Source organism: Gossypium arboreum, chromosome 8, assembly GCF_025698485.1.
Source record: "Gossypium arboreum isolate Shixiya-1 chromosome 8, ASM2569848v2, whole genome shotgun sequence".
Classification (NCBI taxonomy): Eukaryota; Viridiplantae; Streptophyta; class Magnoliopsida; order Malvales; family Malvaceae; genus Gossypium; species Gossypium arboreum.
In genome coordinates, this window is record NC_069077.1 from 5,372,121 (window position 1) to 5,391,700 (window position 19,580).

The 19,580-nt window shown below is 35.3% G+C and overlaps 3 protein-coding genes across 5 annotated transcripts; 2 read left to right on the forward strand and 1 right to left on the reverse strand.

The window, feature by feature from the left end:
• Window positions 1–544: 544 nt before the first annotated feature.
• Window positions 545–8,610, forward strand: LOC108469828 (topless-related protein 3). Of its 3 annotated transcripts, none has more exons than XM_017770887.2 (25): window positions 548–962; window positions 1,594–1,773; window positions 1,888–2,001; window positions 2,294–2,452; window positions 2,549–2,723; window positions 2,845–2,983; window positions 3,292–3,407; window positions 3,544–3,676; window positions 3,765–3,874; window positions 4,024–4,105; window positions 4,180–4,253; window positions 4,327–4,422; window positions 4,503–4,598; window positions 5,113–5,240; window positions 5,418–5,652; window positions 5,742–5,906; window positions 5,996–6,082; window positions 6,390–6,542; window positions 6,623–6,733; window positions 6,849–7,028; window positions 7,098–7,226; window positions 7,332–7,427; window positions 7,564–7,746; window positions 7,840–8,015; window positions 8,133–8,610. In XM_017770887.2, exons 1-25 carry the CDS (start codon window positions 883–885, stop codon window positions 8,350–8,352), a joined length of 3,417 nt encoding a protein of 1,138 aa, XP_017626376.1. In that variant the 5' UTR covers window positions 548–882; the 3' UTR covers window positions 8,353–8,610. The 3 variants fall into 3 exon arrangements, with proteins under 3 accessions (XP_052874231.1, XP_017626376.1, XP_017626377.1); XM_017770888.2 differs by having other exon boundaries at window positions 4,036–4,105; XM_053018271.1 differs by lacking the exons at window positions 7,840–8,015; window positions 8,133–8,610 and having other exon boundaries at window positions 545–962; window positions 7,332–7,413; window positions 7,564–7,720.
• A 196-nt stretch (window positions 8,611–8,806) lies between these two features.
• Window positions 8,807–9,679, reverse strand: LOC128296490 (uncharacterized). The gene is given in 1 exon segment (XM_053031743.1): window positions 8,807–9,679. A coding segment is annotated over 1 exon segment (795 nt). The 5' UTR covers window positions 9,602–9,679.
• A 3,028-nt stretch (window positions 9,680–12,707) lies between these two features.
• LOC108465083 (eukaryotic translation initiation factor 3 subunit A-like) lies at window positions 12,708–19,300 on the forward strand. Its single transcript, XM_053018272.1, has 14 exons — window positions 12,708–12,869; window positions 13,174–13,255; window positions 13,500–13,981; window positions 14,637–14,852; window positions 14,964–15,332; window positions 15,407–15,436; window positions 16,072–16,299; window positions 16,414–16,575; window positions 16,715–16,936; window positions 17,032–17,238; window positions 17,320–17,526; window positions 17,795–17,875; window positions 18,003–18,204; window positions 18,409–19,300. The coding sequence occupies exons 2-14, from the start codon at window positions 13,210–13,212 to the stop codon at window positions 18,948–18,950; spliced, it is 2,994 nt and encodes a 997-aa protein (XP_052874232.1). The 5' UTR covers window positions 12,708–12,869; window positions 13,174–13,209; the 3' UTR covers window positions 18,951–19,300.
• Window positions 19,301–19,580: the final 280 nt, after the last annotated feature.

The window sequence follows — 19,580 nt, forward strand, 5'->3', positions numbered from 1 at the left end:
AAATATTGAAAAATATTAATAAATTTATAAAGAAATTATAAAAATATCCAATTCAAGGATCAAGTTGTAAAAAGTTATAAAGGTTGAGACCAAATGATATTTTACTCCTTTAAATAATAACAAAAGGAAAAGTTTAAGGTAGGGTGGGAGGTTGATTGTCATTGCCTCACATAGGAAAATCCAAAATAAGAATTGAGTATTTAATTAATCAGAAATAACAAAAAATTGAGGCGCTTTGTAAAATGCGCGTGAGCCTTCCAAAAGTTAGAGATCCGTATATATCGCATGAGAAAAGAACCAACCTCCAGTCAAAAGCAAAATATCGTGAGACATGCAAAAGGGTACCACGAGAAAAAACTCGCGTAATAACGAAAGGGACAGTACGAAAAGAGAAAAAGGGGTAAGGGCAGGGAAAGAGATGATGGGGGGACCCGAATGGACGTGTGTACCGAATATTCACTAGATTTGAATTAGTGGTTTCGAATCCGCCCTTTGCTTTCCTATCATCTCACGCAATGATAAGCTGATAACCACTTCGAGAAGTACAACTACTTATAGTGATAAGCAAAGGTACTTTTCACTGATAGGTCAGTATAAAAAAGAAAGACCCTGTACAACGCATCGAAGATAGCGAGACTCTTTCTCTCTCTCTCTCTTCTTTATCTTCTTCTCTTCTTCTTCGGAGCTTTGAAACCCTAGAAATCCTCGAATTTCGAGCTTATTTAAATTTAGAGAGAGAAACTCAAGGGGAAATCCGTGTATATCTCTGGAAATTTATACAGATTCGAAGTCAGAGCTGAGTTTAACTCGATCTCGAGTTGTTTCCTGGACTCGGCTGGTTTTGGGAGATCGAGTTTCTTTTGTTTCTTCGAGAGGAGAAAAATGTCTTCGTTGAGCAGAGAATTGGTGTTTCTCATACTTCAGTTTCTGGAGGAAGAGAAATTCAAGGAGTCAGTTCATAGGTAAAGTCTTTTATGTTTATGTTTATTTTTATTTAATTAAATAATTTTTCTTTATAAGTCTACACCGTATATTCGTATCTTTGTTTTTGTATATGCATTTTTTTTTTGTGTTTGCAAGTAGAAGTAAATGTAGACAAATTTTGTAAATCTTTTTTTTTTCTTTTTATTTGAGGTTATTATGGTAAAATTAGTCAGAATTTATTTAAGTAGTTAAGCTAATTTGAGTTGTAGTGGTGGTTAATGGCGAAAATCAGAGGATTTTGGGTGTAGAGGGGAAGTTTTTATGCCTTAGGTAATGAAAGATATGCAATGGAGCTCTAATATTTGGTTTCTGTATGTTTTGTTTTGAATCGGAGATATGCATTTAAACGGAATGAATATGGTTTTTTCTTGTTTAAAGTTGGTTAAACTTTTAGTTAGCAGAAGGAAAAAAAAAAAAAAAGAATAGAAAGAAGAAATCATAACTCACTTGTATTGCTTGTTCTTCTGTGAGTGAAGTGGTGAGAATTTTGCTAGTGTGCAAAATTATTCTCTGTTCTTTAACGCATAAATTTTGGACTTAGGTTATTTGATTCGCATTATCATTTTTGTTGCTCTGAGTGTATGTCTGAAACTATGTATTTTTTCATAGGCTTGAGAAAGAATCAGGGTTTTTCTTCAACATGAAATACTTTGAAGAGAAAGTTCAGGCAGGTGAATGGGAAGAAGTTGAGCGGTATTTATCAGGTTTTACAAAAGTTGATGATAATCGATATTCCATGAAGATATTCTTTGAGATAAGGAAGCAGAAGTATCTGGAAGCACTTGATCGGTATCGCTAATGCTTCAACTGTTAATTAATAAGATTTCATCAATTTCTATTAAATGAAGGATTTGCTATTGTTTCTCCTACTGAAATAATTTGAACTTTTTATTGATATTTCAGGCAAGACAAGGCAAAGGCTGTTGAAATATTGGTCGGTGATTTGAAGGTGTTTTCTACATTTAATGAGGAACTCTACAAAGAAATCACTCAACTTTTGACCCTCAACAATTTCAGGTAATTCCATCGCAGAAATAAACTACATTGTTTGTCCAGGTATAGCATTGATGAATGATTTCGATTTATTAATCAGTTTTTTTGTCTAGAGACTTGATAGGGTAACAAGTGGACATATTATTTAGGTTTTAAATAAGTTAGAAATTTGATATAAGAGAACTTACATAACTTGTGTTCAGCTGTGCAACTAAATGCTTGACCTTTTTGAGAGAATTGTCATTGTAAACCAAACTCAAATGAATGCTTGAAATCTTTATGATTGAATGGATGTGCTTTTCTCATCTGAATGCAGGGAAAATGAGCAGCTGTCCAAATATGGGGATACAAAAACTGCTCGCAGTATAATGTTGGCAGAACTAAAGAAACTCATAGAAGCAAATCCACTTTTCCGTGATAAGCTTGCTTTCCCTACTTTGAAGTCCTCAAGACTAAGGACTTTGATCAACCAAAGGTGTGATATGATACTTGCTATTACAGAAACAAGAAGCAAATATAATTTTTATACCAGTAATATATATGTTTTGATTTGTAAGTATGGTTCATACAGCTTGAACTGGCAGCATCAGCTATGCAAGAATCCAAGGCCAAACCCAGACATCAAGACTTTGTTCACAGATCACACATGTACGCCTCCAAATGGCCCTCTTGCACCTACACCTGTCAATCTTCCAGTTGCTGCAGTTGCAAAACCTGCTGCTTATACATCTCTTGGAGCTCACAGTGTATGATACCAAACATCTATCGCAGTTTGATATTCCCTTGAATGGTTATTTGTTTTTCTACTTCTATAATAATATTTAGAATATCAACTAACATATGCTTTGTCCTACCTTTGGCATGTAGCCCTTTCCACCAGCTGCAGCAGCAGCAGCAGCAGCTAATGCTGGTGCTTTAGCTGGCTGGATGGCCAATGCTTCTGCCTCTTCATCTGTTCAAGCTGCTGTTGTCACTGCATCATCCATACCTGTTCCACAAAACCAAGGTCAGAACTGCAATTCTGAATCATTAGAAATAGCCTTGTAAAGTTTGGCATAATTTGGACAATTGCTCTATTAGTGCATATTGCTTGACATTAGTTAATATTTTTTTCTCAAATTTTTGGGTGTGGTTCCAATTGGCGGTCTAATGTTAGAATGTCGTTCCCATTGTTTATAATTTCTGGATGTGTTACTTTTTAAGGAAGAAATTTTCTTATTGTAAAATTTTCTATTTATGGAGATACTATGAGACATGTATTAAAATATGTATTTATTAGGTGTAATGCATTTAATTTCACTTCCATTGCAACAGTTTCAGTCTTGAAGCGTCCAAGAACACCTCCATCAGCACCCGGCTTGGTTGATTATCAGAACCCTGATCATGAACTGCTAATGAAAAGATTGCGCCCTGCTCCATCGGTTGAGGAGGTAATTTCTCATTTGTTTTAGTTATTTATTTTTGGACTCTGATCTCTTGTTCAGTCACCTTGCAATTATACTAATCTTAGATTCATTTCGGTTGGTTCATTAACAATTTAATATGTTTCTTCGTTTCCATGTTTAGGTTACATATCCTACACCACGGCAGCAAGCTTGGTCATTGGATGACCTACCAAGAACAGTAGCTTTGACCTTGCATCAAGGATCCATGGTCACAAGCATGGATTTTCATCCTACAAACCATACATTGCTACTTGGTATGAAAGTTTATTTTATCATTCACACTAAGACACTGGCACTAGCTTGAAACTTCTCTCCTTTTATGACATAATGCAATTGGAGCAGTTGGTTCTGCCAATGGTGAAATTACACTCTGGGAACTTGGAATGCGGGAAAGGTTGGTTTCAAAGCCATTCAAGATATCGGAAATGTCAGCATGTTCGATGACGTTTCAGGTTTGTATGCCATAAGTTACTGAGATTTCTCTCTATGTTATACTTTTTGCCTTGTACTATTTTTTCCAATGTCTACTGTTGCTGCAATGTGACATATATGTTTTAGTGGTTTCTATGTATTTCAACAATGCAATTGATTTTGTTATTAGAGTCACTTGCAGGCGATGATGGTCAATGATACACCTATATCTGTCAACCGCGTCACATGGAGTCCTGATGGAAATTTTCTTGGTGTGTGCTTTTTCAACCGATTACTAAACATTTTAGCTCACATATATTTGTGCTTATTGCCTTTCTTGCTGCAGGAGTTGCATTTTCCAAACACTTGATTCATTTTTATGCTTATCCTGGATCAAATGATCTGATACAGCGCTTAGAGGTTAGTTGATGTGTTTTACACCCTAGAGCTAAAGGATACACAACTGAGTTGGCTTTTCTTATTTTTTTAATAGATTGATGCCCATGTTGGTGGTGTAAATGACTTAGCCTTTGCTCATCCAAACAAACAACTGTGCATCGTTACCTGTGGAGATGACAAGCTCATAAAGGTGAGAAGTGGTAAATTTTCACTAAATAGGTTTGGTTAAAGTGGATATTTCTTCTTATCCTAATCAAAGAAAGTGGACAGGTGTGGGACTCGATAACAGGGAAAAAGCTGTTTAGTTTTGAAGGTCATGATGCATCTGTTTATTCCATCTGTCCACATCATAAAGAGAACATTCAGGTAAAATACAACAATCTCCTAGGTTGATTGATTATATATACTTTTTAGTGGTTAGAATGGGACATAAGTGATGAAGCCTTAGCTGCAAAACTGCCACAACTGTTTCTTCTGTTTCTGTCCTGAATGCGACTATAACCAATCTCTGCCACCTGAAGATGCTGTGACCATCAACTTGTTAAATGAACGAAATTTCATATAGCTATTTGTTCTCACAACCTGTAATTTATGATTCCTTATCCAGTTTAATATCCATCGAAGAACTGCCTATTTTATCTAAGCCATCTCTGTACACCTGATCATAACTTCTCCCAATGATCTTCTGTTTGGTGCTATAGTGGTCCAATATATTTGATTCACTCTCTAACATTTTAGGCCAGTGTCTGGTAGATTTATAGTTTTGCGGTTCAGTTAAATGCTTAGTTTTTATTTTTGGCTGAGAACTGAATTGCTTTACCTTTTATATTTGGACGGGAATTTTTACTTTCATTTGCTGATTATCTCTACATCATTCCAGTTCATATTTTCAACTGCTATCAATGGGAAAATTAAGGCCTGGTTGTATGATAATATGGGTTCCAGAGTTGATTATGACGCCCCAGGTCATTCGTGTACTACAATGCTTTACAGTGCTGATGGAAGCAGGTATGATCATGAACTTTACGACAGAAAGTTTAGTTACTAGATGTTAATAACTTCGAGTTGTACTCCTTCCCCATTCTTTTCTCTCACAACACCTTTGGTTAACCCTTTGTTCTCCAATTTTACATGTATCGTGTCATTCTAGTTTTCAACTTCTGTTAATGTCTACTTTTGTTTCAGATTGTTCTCTTGTGGAACAAGTAAAGATGGAGAGTCTTTTCTGGTTGAGTGGAATGAAAGTGAAGGAGCAATAAAGAGGACTTATGTGGGGTTTAGAAAGAAATCAGCAGGTGTGGTATCATTTGACACAACACAAAATCACTTTTTGGCTGCGGGAGAAGATAGCCAGATAAAGTTTTGGGACATGGATAATGTCAATCTTCTCACTTTCACAGAAGCCGAGGGTGGACTTCCTGTAAGTTAAATATTGAGATTTTATAGTTCTTTTGTGAAACATATATGCTATTTGGTTGGGTGTCTAACTAATCATGTTAAAATTTTCAGAGTCTTCCCCGTGTGAGATTCAATAAGGAAGGAAATCTCCTTTCTGTGACAACAGCAGATAATGGATTCAAAATACTTGCAAATGCTTTGGGTCTCAGATCTTTAAGAGCAGTTGAAACATCTTTTGATCCATTGAGAACGCCAATTGTTTCTTCTGCAATTAAGGTGATAATCGTTTTGATTTAAATTTTATTTGAGAACATCCACGTCTTGAGACATGCAGGTTTTCACCCGTATTTTTTCCTGCTGGTTAGGCTTCCGGCTCTTCTGCAGTTGCAAATGTTGGTCCTGTCAGTTGTAAAGTGGAGAGGAGCTCACCTGTCAGGCCTTCTCCGATGCTTGTATGTTAGCTGGATGTTCCTTGCTTTACATTTGAACCTTTTTGCTGAACCTTGTAGGGTAGTTGGTGCATGTAGTAGTAACAATATGGTTCATACTGCCACAAGCACATTAGGATATTATATATTTTAAGGGCCAACTTCTTTTGATCTTTTTGGTGACCCTGTTCATTTTTCTATTATGCCAATGGTGGAATTTTTTTTCTTATCATTTAGTTGATTTAAGAGAACTGTTTTTCGCTTCTATCTTTTCATGGGTATGATGTTCATCTTGCCTTTGGTTTCTTTTTTTGGATTGTTTTCTCTCAAGAATGGAGTTGATCCCTTGAGTAGAAGTGTCGAAAAGCCAAGAGTTCTGGATGATGCAATGGACAAGACTAAACCCTGGCAGTTAGCTGAAATTGTGGATCCTGGTCACTGTCGGTTGGTTACCTTACCTGACAGCACAGATACCTCCAGCAAGGTGCGTTGATTTCCTTCTATAATCTGGTTTATACATTTTTTTGATACCATTTATCCCTGAATTATTGCATCTCTTTGAAGGTTGTTCGCCTTTTGTACACAAATTCTGCTGTCGGTATTTTGGCACTTGGGTCAAATGGTGTTCAGAAGCTATGGAAGTGGCCCCGTAATGAGCAAAATCCATCTGGGAAGGTACAGCACCTTCTATTACATAAGATCGTGTCTTTGTTTCTTTCACTTTTGACTTTTTCTCTCTATATTCCCTTTTACTGGCAAGCAGAACTCTGAAGTCCTTTGAACTTTAAAGGCCACTGCCAATGTTGTTCCGCAGCATTGGCAACCAAACAGTGGTCTTCTTATGACTAATGATGTCACAGGTGTCAACCTGGAAGAAGCGGTACCATGCATAGCACTCTCAAAGAATGATTCTTATGTTATGTCAGCAACTGGCGGAAAAGTTTCTTTGTTTAACATGATGACTTTCAAGGTATGCCTTCATATGCTGGTGTTTTGGATTTACCTGTTGCTTGTCATGCTAATAAATCGTGATTTGCAGGTAATGACAACATTCATGTCTCCTCCTCCAGCTTCAACCTTCCTAGCATTCCATCCTCAGGATAATAATATCATAGCAATCGGAATGGAGGATTCAACTATCCATATATACAATGTTCGAGTAGATGAGGTGACACACTTCCCAACTCTTTTTGTTGTGTTCTTATTTATCTTCTCCCCTTGTATCATCTTGCTCTCGTGAGTGGTTCCAACGTTCTGTTTTTAACCTTTTTAGGTGAAATCAAAATTGAAAGGTCACCAAAAACGAATAACTGGTTTGGCTTTTTCAACCAGCCTCAATATCTTGGTTTCATCAGGTGCCGATGCTAATGTCAGTAGCAGGCTTGTCATATTTATGTTCACTTTTATTTTTTCCTTTTCTATTTTAATGTCAATGCTTCCTTCAAACAGCGAAGGACTTCAAATATGTTATTATTTACTTATTAACATCTTGCTACTTTCTGCAGCTGTGTTTGTGGAGCATTGATACGTGGGAGAAAAGGAAATCAGTTGCAATCCAAATTCCAGCTGGAATGGCACCTACAGGTGACACAAGAGTACAATTTCACTCCGATCAAATTCGCATGTTGGTAGTTCATGAAACTCAGTTAGCAATATATGATGCCTCCAAGATGGAGCGCGTTCGACAGGTAGGGAAGTAAAAAAAGTGGTACAGAATTTGGTGATATAATATTTGCTTTTGATGGAGGCAACACTTACTAATGCCCATTCATCTACTGCAGTGGATTCCACAAGACGTATTGCATGCACCCATATCTTACGCAACATACTCCTGTAATAGTCAATCTATTTATGCCACCTTTTGCGATGGTAACATTGGGGTATTTGATGCTGATAGCCTGAGACTTAGATGCCGTATCGCTCCATCAGTGTACTTGTCCTCGGTAATCTTAAAAGGGTAGGTTATCTGTCATTTACATCAATAAGACTGTTTAATTGTCCCTTAATTGCATGAACTGCAGCAACCATTAAATTCTCTGGTATTTGTTTCATAAAGAGGACACTGGTTTTGCAGAAGTCAAACTGTATACCCGCTTGTTGTGGCTGCACACCCGATAGAAGCAAACCAATTTGCGATCGGGGTGAGCGATGGAACTGTGAAAGTACTGGAGCCCTCCGAATCTGAAGGGAAATGGGGAGTGAGTCCACCAGCAGATAACGGCGTCCAGCTCAATGGTAGGACGACATCATCATCTACCACAAGCAATCACACACCAGATCAATTACAAAGATAGATTTATGAAATGTAGATTATTAGGTTCTTACTTTTTAGTGTTCCATATGTCCCAAAAAGGTAAAACCCTGAATGATTAAGAATGCCCCAATTCTTGTATAATCCTCCTACTTGATTGATAGTTGTTCACTAGTTTTATTTACTTGTATTAACCTTTGGAGTGCTGTTCTTTTTCAAAACAGTGGCTGTATCGACTTCTATTGAATTTATTTCCTAATAAAACCCTGTTGTAAGTTTGATTTTGTTTCCTTTTTTGAAATAGTTGTCAATAATTCTTACCCATGGACCAAATTTCATTGTTAAGCAGACTTAATGCAGTGAATAAGAGATAATCATAAACATACTCTGGCTTTTACAGCTTCCATACTTCAGAAAAAGTATATCAAAATAAATAAAGAAATAAAACAATCGAGAGGAAAAAATTATCATCAGCCAGCCATCATCAAAGTAGGTAGTCAGGGGAAGAACTCTGGTAACAAAATGCCATTGTCATCATACTGAATTTCACCAGATTAATTCAGAGGCTTGCACTTTTCTCCCATTAGTATCCTCTTCCTCCATACTTCTTCTTCCTTACTTTTTACTCCCACCACCTTTTCAGTTATCCTCTTCGCCAACCATGCTATCTTCGGCTTCTGTATTCTAGACTGCGACCAAGTCATGTCATTGCTTCCATTTCCTTCCTTCATTCCAAGAGTCCCCTTTCCTACATTGTCGTCCACGCAAACAACACCTGAATCATCGTTGCCAACATTGCTGATCTTTTTCGAGTACGTCTGCAGCAATCTCAATCTCTCTTTCCTCTCATTTCCAGCCTCCACCACCATTGCCAGTTCCTCTTTCCCTTCATCTCCCTCTTCAGCCTCCACCGTTTCCTTTTCATTGACTAAAACCATTACCCCATCATTAAAAACATACTCATCTTCACCATTTTTCTCCGACTCCATGTCAAGGCTTTCAATCATTTTCTTTAACTTCATCATCGCTTCATCGGAGGCAGCCTCAGGGGAGTTGTTATTCTTACCAAACACACTGGAAGCCATTGATCCAACCTTCTTCCTGAAACTCCTTTTCTTGTGGATGGCATCATTTTCACGGCGGCCATGATTTCTTCTTTGCATAGCCTTCACCAGCACCTTGGGAATCTTGATTCGTATCGTTGGTTGCGGAAGTGTAATGCTTAAAACATAAGAGAAATGTGAGTTTTGGGAAACCAAAACCCCATTTTTTTCATGAATTTTGGCAGCCATCTTCTTTATGTGTGTAGAGAGAATATTATTTTGGTTTTTTTAGTTCAATTTTAAGAAGCATTTAGAGTTGTATGAGAAGTGGGGAAGTATGAAGATTTACATGATCCAATTTAAAACAGTTTTTTCCTATAAACTGCATGCTCATATATATCACGTTACAACTTTTTGGATAGATAAATATATGAAAAAAGATATTACAACTTTCTGATAGATAAATGAAGATAAACGGTAAAAGTACTAGGGAGGCCCCAGTACTTAGGGGTGGATTGTATTTTGATCCTCTACTGAAAAAATTAGAAATGTGTAAATTAGTCCATCATGGACTGTTAATTTAAATGGTTAATTACTAATTTGGTCCCTGAACTATAGCTAAAATATTATTTTGATTTTTAAAAAAAATTATTCTTAACAACAATTTTAAAAAAATTAAGAAATCTTAACAATAAATATAAATCATTAAAAATATTAAAATTATGTTAAAATATTTTTAAAAATGATTTGATAATTTCTCTGTAAAATTCTTTATTATTAATAAAAGGAACAAGGTGACAGAGAACAAATTAAGGTGCAAGGGCATCAAAATTTCTGGTTCACTGCTAACAACAAGAAGATATTATGGTTGCTTCATCATCAAGCTTATCATGTCAAAACTAATGCAGGAGACGGTAGTCAGTTGATTAGTGACCGCTGAAAATTTTGGGGAGTAAGGGCGTCATATGCCTCCTTCCATGCTTCATACTACTTTTTTTTTTTAAATAATCTTAAGTTATGATTATATTAGTTTCTTTTATTAAAACAATGTCTAAAATCACGCATAGTCTCTCTCCGACTCATAAATAGAAAGATAATGTGCTTCTGCGTATTCGAACCCCCATCCTCCTGCATTGACAATAATACTCGTGCCAATCAAATTAAGACTCAAACGGCAGTTTCACAGTGCTTGTTAATTAGTTAGAATTGAAAACTTTTAGGGCTAATATATTTTAAAACTATATTAAAAAGAAAACTAAATTTATTGATTTTAACATAATTTTTAATAATTTATATTTATTTTTAAGTTTTTTTTTCAATTTTTTAGAATTATTGTTCAGAAATTTTTTAAAAATCAAATTGATATTTTAGCTATAGTTTAGGAATCAAATTAGTAATTAATCATTTAACTTAATGTTCCATGTTATCATTTAACAAAAAAAATTATTTTAATTTGTATGTTTTAAAATGTATAATAACTAATTTAGTTATTTTTTTAGAAAATGCATCGAAATGCAATCCACCCCTAATTAAAGGGGCTTCCCGATACTTTTACCGAAGATAAACCAATCCCTTTGATACAAACAATAAATCAACCTAATATTAAACCAATCCCTTTAATATTTTTAAATTAAAATAAAACTAATTAATAAAATATAATTTTCAAATAAAGGCTAAATATATAAATTGACTCTTGAATTTTGTCATTTTCTTAAGTTGACCCCTAAATTTTTCTATCAAATTGGTCCTTAAAGTTGGTATCTGTTATGTAAAGTAATTCTTACCATAAACATTTGTTTTTGAACAATTGAGTGATGTGACCAAAATAGGAAGTGACACCTAGACAAATAGGGGAAACAAACATGTCTTTCCTTCTTAATTATTCTAAAAAATTAAAAAAGAGCTTAAAAATTTAGAAGAAAAAACACTAATTTAAAAAATCTAAAAATATGTAAAAATGAAAAGATAAAAAATTTAAAATTTTAGAATTTTACAAAATCAAATTGAATTAAAAGAAATTAGTTACAACTCTCTCTCTCTTTTCCTTTTGTTCTTTTCTCTTCTTATCCGCGTTAATTGAATCGGTTCGATTGGGGGACTAGTTCGAAAAGTAGTTTTGAACTAATTAGATTAAAAATTAGTATGAATAGGTTGAATTGAATTCTTTTAACTTTTTAATTTTTTAAAATTTTAATAATTTTTTAATTAAATTAATTAAACTGATCGAATCAATCGAATCAACAAACCGATAACCTAACCAATTCAACCACTATTTAATTTAAAAAGCATTGCTTCCTATCTTTCCTTATTTTTTTCTCCCAAAATAAAGCACTACTTGCTACCGCTTCCACCACCCTTTGGTCACCTTCTTTGGTTGTTCCACCACCTCCGACCAAATAGTAAGGGATTTGATAATCTCCAGCAACATAAACATCATCCTTCAATTTTTTAAATATTAAAAAAAAAACACGACAATTTTAAGATTACTTGAAAACGTATATTAATTACGGAAATATAAATAGTTTGATGACATAAATTAAGCATAAAAAGATGAATAAGAAAATTGTTGAGAAAAAGAAAATATTTAAGAATAAATTTAGAAAAAAATTAAACTAACCAGTATCACACTATCACGTATTTGAAAAAAATATTTTTATTTATTTTAATAAACCTATGAAAAAAGTTGTGCATATCTGAATTTTTTTATTATCCATCTCAACTTTTTTTTTTTTCATTTTATATAAGCTCAGTATCACCATTTTTTAACATAATGTCTAGAATTACTTATACCCCTTCCTCAGAATAATGTGCATCAACTCATTCGAACTTATATTATTTTGTATTGACAAAAATAGCAATGCTAACTAAACTAAAACTCTATCAGTACATCTCAATTTTTATCTCCACCTTTCACATTCATCATCAATAACAAAAATTAATCCAACATTGAAAAAAAAGTTTAATATTTTTTGCTATGAAAAATCTTGGGATTTGCTGTGGACAAAGGAAACATGCCCAAATCATAAGTACCAACTTGGGATAATGTGTCACATTCAGAGTCGAAATATATATTTAAACAAAAAAAAGTAATTTGCTAAAAAATAAAAAGTACAAGGACTTGTTGTACAATTTGACTTAAAAAATTTCACATGAAATGATGATATTAACAAGCCACGTCACTTTTCCGTCACACAGAAGTTAACAACTCACTAACCACAATATAAAATTGATAATGTTTGTAACCATATAGTAAAATTTAAAAGTTTGGTGACTAAAACATAATTTTAGACAAATGGAAGTGACTAAACTTGTAGTTTATCCTAAATTATACAGGGTGGAATTTATTTGGGCCGAATTTATTTGAAGATAGAATCCTATTGGGTTTAGGAATCAAAATGTTTGTTTATTTTTTTATCTTTCTTTTCAAGCAGAAGCCTCAGACAAACCCTCTTTCTTTCTTCTTCTTCTTCTACTTCAGTTATCATTCATCGCGGCCGCTCTTAACCCTCCTTTTCAGGTGAGTCTCCAATATTCAATCTCATATTTATTTTTTTGGGAAAATTTCATAGTTATTTTTATATCAGATCGGGCTATGTGACCGACTTAATTTTTTTATTTGTATTTTAGATTTTGTGTGAATTTAGTGGATATATTTTAGGAATTTTAATACAATTTCGGATCGTAGTTCTATTTTATTTTATTATTTTGATTGGGAACTTGTATTTGGCTTCCTTCCTAGATTGAAGATGAAGGTTTTTTTTTTTAAGATTAATTATTCTTTAAATTATTTGATTGATAGAAAGCGGCGTTGTTTGTTTTAGGTGAACAAGGGCGGTTTTAAGAATTTGATTCAAAGCATGGCGAATTTTGCGAAACCAGAGAATGCCTTGAAGAGAGCTGAAGGTTAGCTACAAATGTTTCCTTTATTAGTTTGTTCGTTGTTTATTCAAATTGTTTTTTTTTTTTTTGGTTAATATATGCTACCCATTGTTTAGTATCAAAACGATTATCTGCTGTTAATGTGAATCTGGGTCTTGCAATCATTGCCCTAGTTTTTTAAAAGTTTATGTTGGGTTGTGATATTTAATTATACTTTTATGGTATAATGTGTTTGTAATGTATTGACTTTGTTATGTGGTTGATGCAGAGTTGATTAATGTTGGGCAGAAGCAAGATGCTTTGCAGGCTCTTCACAATCTAATAACTTCAAAGAGATACAGAGCTTGGCAGAAGCCGCTTGAAAAGATCATGTTTAAATATGTAGAGCTGTGTGTTGACATGCGGAAGGGTCGTTTTGCCAAGGATGGTCTGATTCAATATCGTATCGTATGTCAACAAGTAAATGTTAGTTCTCTGGAGGAGGTGATCAAGCACTTCATGCATCTTTCTACCCAGAAAGCTGAGCAGGCTCGAAGCCAGGCAGAAGCCTTAGAAGAAGCTCTTGATGTTGATGACCTTGAAGCTGATAAAAGGCCTGAAGATCTAATGCTAAGCTATGTCAGTGGAGAGAAAGGAAAGGAGAGGTCTGATCGTGAGCTTGTTACTCCTTGGTTCAAGTTTCTCTGGGAGACCTATAGAACAGTGCTTGAAATATTGCGGAACAATTCCAAGTTAGAGGCACTCTATGCGGTATTTCCTGTCTTAATGACTTCCCATAAATGTTCATCATTTGTTGCAACAATATCTGTAAATTTTCAATTTTTTACTACTACATAAAAATTGACAAACCTGTTTTTAGCATTATCATAGAAGGGACTTTGGGTTCTTGCATACTATTTTTGTGTTCGTAGTCTTTCATTGAAAGATGAGTGGAACTGTTAATTGATTTGGTATTTAGAATTGAAGTATTCTTTGTATTACAATCTTTAAGCTTTAAAGGATAAGTTTTGAGTAACATAGGGACTTACAGTTGTTATTTGGTGAATTACAAAGAATTAACGAGTTTACTGGAAAAAAAAAAGATTTTGGTCTTGGAAAAATGATAATTAATTTAGCATTTGGAATCAATACTTCTTTTTCTTTTTTTTTTTTTTTTTTTGGGGGGGGGGGGAGTTAACAATCTTTTAGCTTGAAAGGTAAGTTTTCAGGAACATAGGATATAGTTTGTCCAAAAAAATTGTTTTTGGTCTGTTGTAGGTGATTTCACCTGCACATCCTTACAGTTGAAACATAACGGCATTAATGTCTCTTGTTTTGTGTTTGTACTTGATAATGTCTTGTTTCCATGATTATATGTAAAAATTTGGAATAACAAAGCTTTCTGTTTTTAAAAACTATCCTGTAGATGACAGCACATCGGGCATTCCAGTTCTGCAAGCAGTATAAACGAACAACAGAGTTCCGAAGGTTGTGTGAGATTATAAGGAATCATTTAGCAAATCTAAATAAATATAAAGACCAGAGGGACAGACCTGATCTTTCAGCACCTGAAAGTTTGCAACTGTATCTTGATACAAGATTTGAGCAGCTAAAGATTGCTACTGAACTTGGACTCTGGCAGGTATGCTTCTTGCCATATCCACCTTTTTGTGCTTAATGGATGAGTTTGCTAACATGTAATCGATAGATCTTACCAGCTTCCTATTGTTGCTTGTTATGTTGGTCCTTACAGGAAGCTTTTCGTTCTGTTGAAGATATTCATGGATTGATGTCCATTGTCAAGAAAACTCCCAAGGCTTCCTTGATGGTGGTTTATTATGCCAAGTTAACTGAAATATTCTGGATTTCAGGCAGCCATCTTTATCATGCTTATGCATGGTTCAAGCTATTTTCACTTCAAAAAAGCTTTAATAAAAACTTAAGTCAGAAGGACTTGCAGTTGATAGCGTCATCAGTTGTTTTGGCTGCACTGTCAGTTTCCCCTTACAATCAAACACGTGGTGCATCACACTTGGAACTTGAAAATGAGAAAGAACGCAACCTTCGAATGGCAAATCTTATAGGATTTAATCTTGAATCTAAACTTGAGAACAGAGAAGTGGTATGTTGTATTTTCATTTGATGTACTTTTGTTTTTCTTGATGTTAACCAACTCTGACATTGTGTTTCTTACAGTTGTCAAGGTCAGCAGTTCTTGCAGAGCTGGTATGCTTAAATTTTATGAGTTCTTTTTGCTTTGTTTCTTCTTTTCTCTGCATGTTACTTTTTTTTTTGATGGCTTGTTTCTCATGAATTTTCAAAGTTTAAATTGTTCAAATAGCCTTTAAAAAAGAAGCAAGATTATGGATGGTAATGTTGTCAATTACTGATTGTTGATGTCTAAGTACTCTTAACAATGGCATTTCTCAAATCAATTTTAATATGGTGGAACTTAACCAACTAGGGCCGCTAATCACAAACTATTTGGGTTTGGCTACATCACATAATTTCTCCATTGTTTAAGGCGAATAATCAATTGCTATATAGGCTTAACTCTTTATCTAGGTTATCATAGCCTTAAAAATCTGCTTTATTCCTGGATATCTTTTTGGTCCTGAATCATTGTATTCATGAAGTGATGGTTTCTCTTTGCTATGTTCATTAAGATAAAGAAATAAGTCTTTGCATATTTGTAAGTTAGACTTGAGTTCTCTCTCTCTCTCTCTCTCTCTCTCTCTCTCTCTCTTCTCAGTTGTATGGGAGGGATACCAAATAGAACTGGCTCTACATTTATGTGACTAGAATTTTTAATGTCTTTAGAGTCTTGACCAACTGCTTTTTGTTATTTCCTTTTTATTTAGGTATCCAAAGGTGTACTTAGTTGTGCAACTCAAGAAGTGAAAGATCTTTACCATCTTTTAGAAAATGATTTTCTCCCTCTTGATGTTGCATCTAAGATACATCCTTTGTTGATGAAAATATCAAAACTGGGTGGGAAGCTGACTTCAGCTTCATCTGTTGCCGAAGTTCAACTCTCTCAATATGTTCCTTCTCTTGAAAGGCTTGCTACCCTCAGATTGCTTAAGCAGGTCTGTTTCTGTTTTTTGTTAATTTTCTTTTCATTGTTCTTTTTTATTTTTTACTTGTGATAAGCTTAAGCATGTGTGTTCTTGTGTTTATGCTTGATTTACTTGCGTCTCCAGGTTTCCCAACTTTACCAGACAATGAAAATTGAGAGTCTGTCTCAGATGATCCCCTTTTTTGAATTTTCTATGGTTGAAAAGATTTCTGTTGATGCTGTGAAACATAATTTCATAGCCATGAAAGTTGACCACATGAAAGGTGCTGTGCTGTTTGGTAATATGGTAAGTTAGGATTTTTGGCTGTTTATGCTTATTTCTTTGTTGGATATTTCTAGGATTTATGCATTCTGTTCACATTTCTTAAAGGCCTCTGTATGGCAGACGATAATATATTTCTTTTTCATTATGCTGTCCTTTTCAGGGTCTTGAATCTGACAAGCTTCAAGATCACTTGGCTGTTCTTGCTGAGTCTTTGAATAAAGCAAGAGCAATGATATACCCCACTCCGAAGAAAGCATCAAAGCTGGGTGAAGTTTTACCAGGGTTAGGGGAAATTGTAGACAAGGAACACAAAAGACTTCTTGCACGGAAATCAATCATTGAGAAAAGAAAGGAAGAACAAGAGCGTCAACTATTGGAAATGGTATCCCCATTTAAAACATGAGGTTTCATTATTTAGCAAAATAACAGAAATTTCATAAACTTGTGCCCATGCTTTTGTTTGTTTTGATATGTTAGGAACGTGAGGAGGAGTCAAAGAGGCAGAATTTGCTGAAGAAAACTGAAGAAGCAGAAAAGAAGAGGCTTGCTGCTATGTTTGAGCAACAACGAGCTGAAAGAATTCGTAAGGAAATAGAGGAGCGAGAGCTTGAAGAAGCACAGGCACTACTACAGGAAACTGAAAAGCATTTGAAAAGGGGGAAAAAGAAGCCAATTTTGGATGGGGTAAGTGGCCATTTTTTTCATCCAATCAAGTTCTTTTATTCATATTGAATTTGGTTTTTGACTATGAATGGGTGCCTCCAGGAGAAATTAACAAAGCAAACCTTGATCGAGCGGGCTTTGAGTGAGCAGCTCAAGGAGAGGCAGGAACAGGAGAAGAGACTACAAAAGGTTGCCAAAACAATGGACCATCTAGAAAGGGCAAAGAGAGAGGAAGCAGCCCCCTTGATTGAAGCTGCTTTTCAACGGCGATTGGTAGAAGAGAAGGTGCTTCATGAACGTGAGCAACAGGTGAAAATTTGAAAATTCCACGTCTCGATTTTGTTATCCCACCTGTTTTTGCATTTAGAACATACCTTGTTTACAATTCTATAAACATATAAAATATTTTGATGTGCTCAAGTTTGCTTCAACAGATGCCCTTCCTTCATTTGTGTATCTATCTCTAATGGATGGACTGTCAATCTATGTTGCACCATCTTTGTTTGAGAGGTTTTTGTTGCAATTGCCAACCTTTTGATGATATCATCTTTAATTCTTTTTTCCTTCTGACTTGTAGCTGGAAGTTGAGTTGAGCAGACAGCGCCATGATGGGGACTTGAAAGAGAAGAATAGGCTGGCACGTATGTTAGAAAACAAGGTCAGTACCTTTGGGATTTGTGGCTTTATGTTCTTGAGAGAGAGAGAGAGAGCTCTTGGCAGAGATTATCTTCTTTGCAGTTTTCTACGTCTTTTCCAGTGTTAGTCATTTCTCTTCTTTTCCACAGATGATTTTCCAGGAGAGTGTAATAAGTCGTCGGCAAGCTGAGTTTGACCAACGGAGAGTGGAGAGAGAGGAGAGGATCAAACAAATAATTCAGGCTCGGAAGCAGGAAAGAGATATTAAGAGAAAGAAAATATTTTATGTGAGGTCTGAGGAGGAGAGAATAAAGAAGATGCGCGAAGAGGAGGAGGCTCGTAAACGTGAAGGTATATATTTTCAATGAGATTTTTTCTTTTGAAAAAAGCCAGTTTACTTGATTCATGAATTTCCCTTTCTCACGTAACAGAATTGTCTCACCTCTTATTAACTTAAACAAATTTGAGTACTTTGTTCAGAGTCATATCAGTTATGTTTTTTTGTTGTTTAAATTCTGTTTTCGTCATTATTTATTGGATCTTTGAAACTTGCAGAGGCTGAGAGACGAAGGAAAGAAGAAGCTGAACACAAAGCAAAAATGGATGAGATTGCTGAAAAGCAGAGGCAAAGAGAGCGAGAATTGGAGGAGAAAGAGAGGCTGAGGCGAGAAGCTCTCTTGGGAAGGGCACCAGAGGGGATTTCTAGGCCTTCTGAACTTCCTGCTGGGTCCCGTACAACTGAGCCTGTCGTTGTGACTCCAGCTGCTGCTGCTGCTGCTCCAACTACCGGGAAATATGTTCCTAAGTTCCGGCTAAGGCCTGAAAGCTCTGGTCCAGCTCCACCTTCTGAACCTGATCGATGGGGCAAGCCAGCACCGTTGGAGCCCGACCGACGGGCTGCTGGCAGCAGGGCTCCTCCATCGCAATCTGATCGCTGGACTAGTGGCAGTAGGGCTCCACCTCAGGATTCTGATCGTTTGGCAGGTGGTGGTAGCAGAGCTACACCTCCAGATTCGAATCGTTTTGGTGGTGGCAGTGGGAGCAGCAAGGCAGAACCCTGGCGATCTTCAAGGGCCAGGAACCCACAACGTGGTTGAACCGACTGCTGATCGTCAAATGTTGGGTTGGAATGAATGCAGAAATTTTTGTACTTGGGAACTATTTATGATTGTCAATGACAAATGACAAACAGCTTTTGAGGCATATTGGTTTTTGGGGACGTTAAGACATGATAAAGTTGTATTATGTTTTTTATTTGTTTATTTATTTTTCCTTGGATGGATTACTGCATTTTGGATGTCGAACCTTTTAGACAGAGTTGTTAAGGCTGGATTTTGTTTCTTCAATGTTGTAGATAGGGTTTTTATTTTTATTTTCTTATGTATTGCATTAGTTTCTTTAACTTTTGAATGTTATAGGCTTTTCTCTTTGCCTTTTTCTAAGAAAATTACATTTAAGGTCCTTAAGAATTGCTGCTATTGGACCTGAAATTTGATTTGAGCTCCACGGAATGCTATTATAGAAGCTCGAATCCAGCTTTAGGTAAAGTTGAGTTATTTGAGCAAAGCTTGTTTACAAGATTTTTATCGAATTTGTGCTTGAATTTATTTTGTATATAATTTTTTATATTTAAATAACAAAATTTACGGTCTGGGTTTTAAGCAGACATATTATGTGTTAAAAAGATGTTGAGTTCGGCTAAATTTATAGTTTGAGATGTTCTAAAT

Bases quoted from the DNA above. Each gene is read 5' to 3' on its own strand.
- LOC108465083 (XM_053018272.1), top strand. From the start codon at position 13,210: ATGGCGAATTTTGCGAAACCAGAGAATGCCTTGAAGAGAGCTGAAG. The intron at 15,333-15,406 runs GTATGTTGTATT...TGTTTCTTACAG, and splicing joins AACTTGAGAACAGAGAAGTG to TTGTCAAGGTCAGCAGTTCT. The intron at 16,300-16,413 runs GTCTGTTTCTGT...TTGCGTCTCCAG, and splicing joins CCCTCAGATTGCTTAAGCAG to GTTTCCCAACTTTACCAGAC.
- LOC108469828 (XM_017770887.2), top strand. From the start codon at position 883: ATGTCTTCGTTGAGCAGAGAATTGGTGTTTCTCATACTTCAGTTTCTG. The intron at 4,599-5,112 runs GTAAAATACAAC...ACATCATTCCAG, and splicing joins ATCATAAAGAGAACATTCAG to TTCATATTTTCAACTGCTAT. The intron at 7,428-7,563 runs GTCAGTAGCAGG...TACTTTCTGCAG, and splicing joins CATCAGGTGCCGATGCTAAT to CTGTGTTTGTGGAGCATTGA.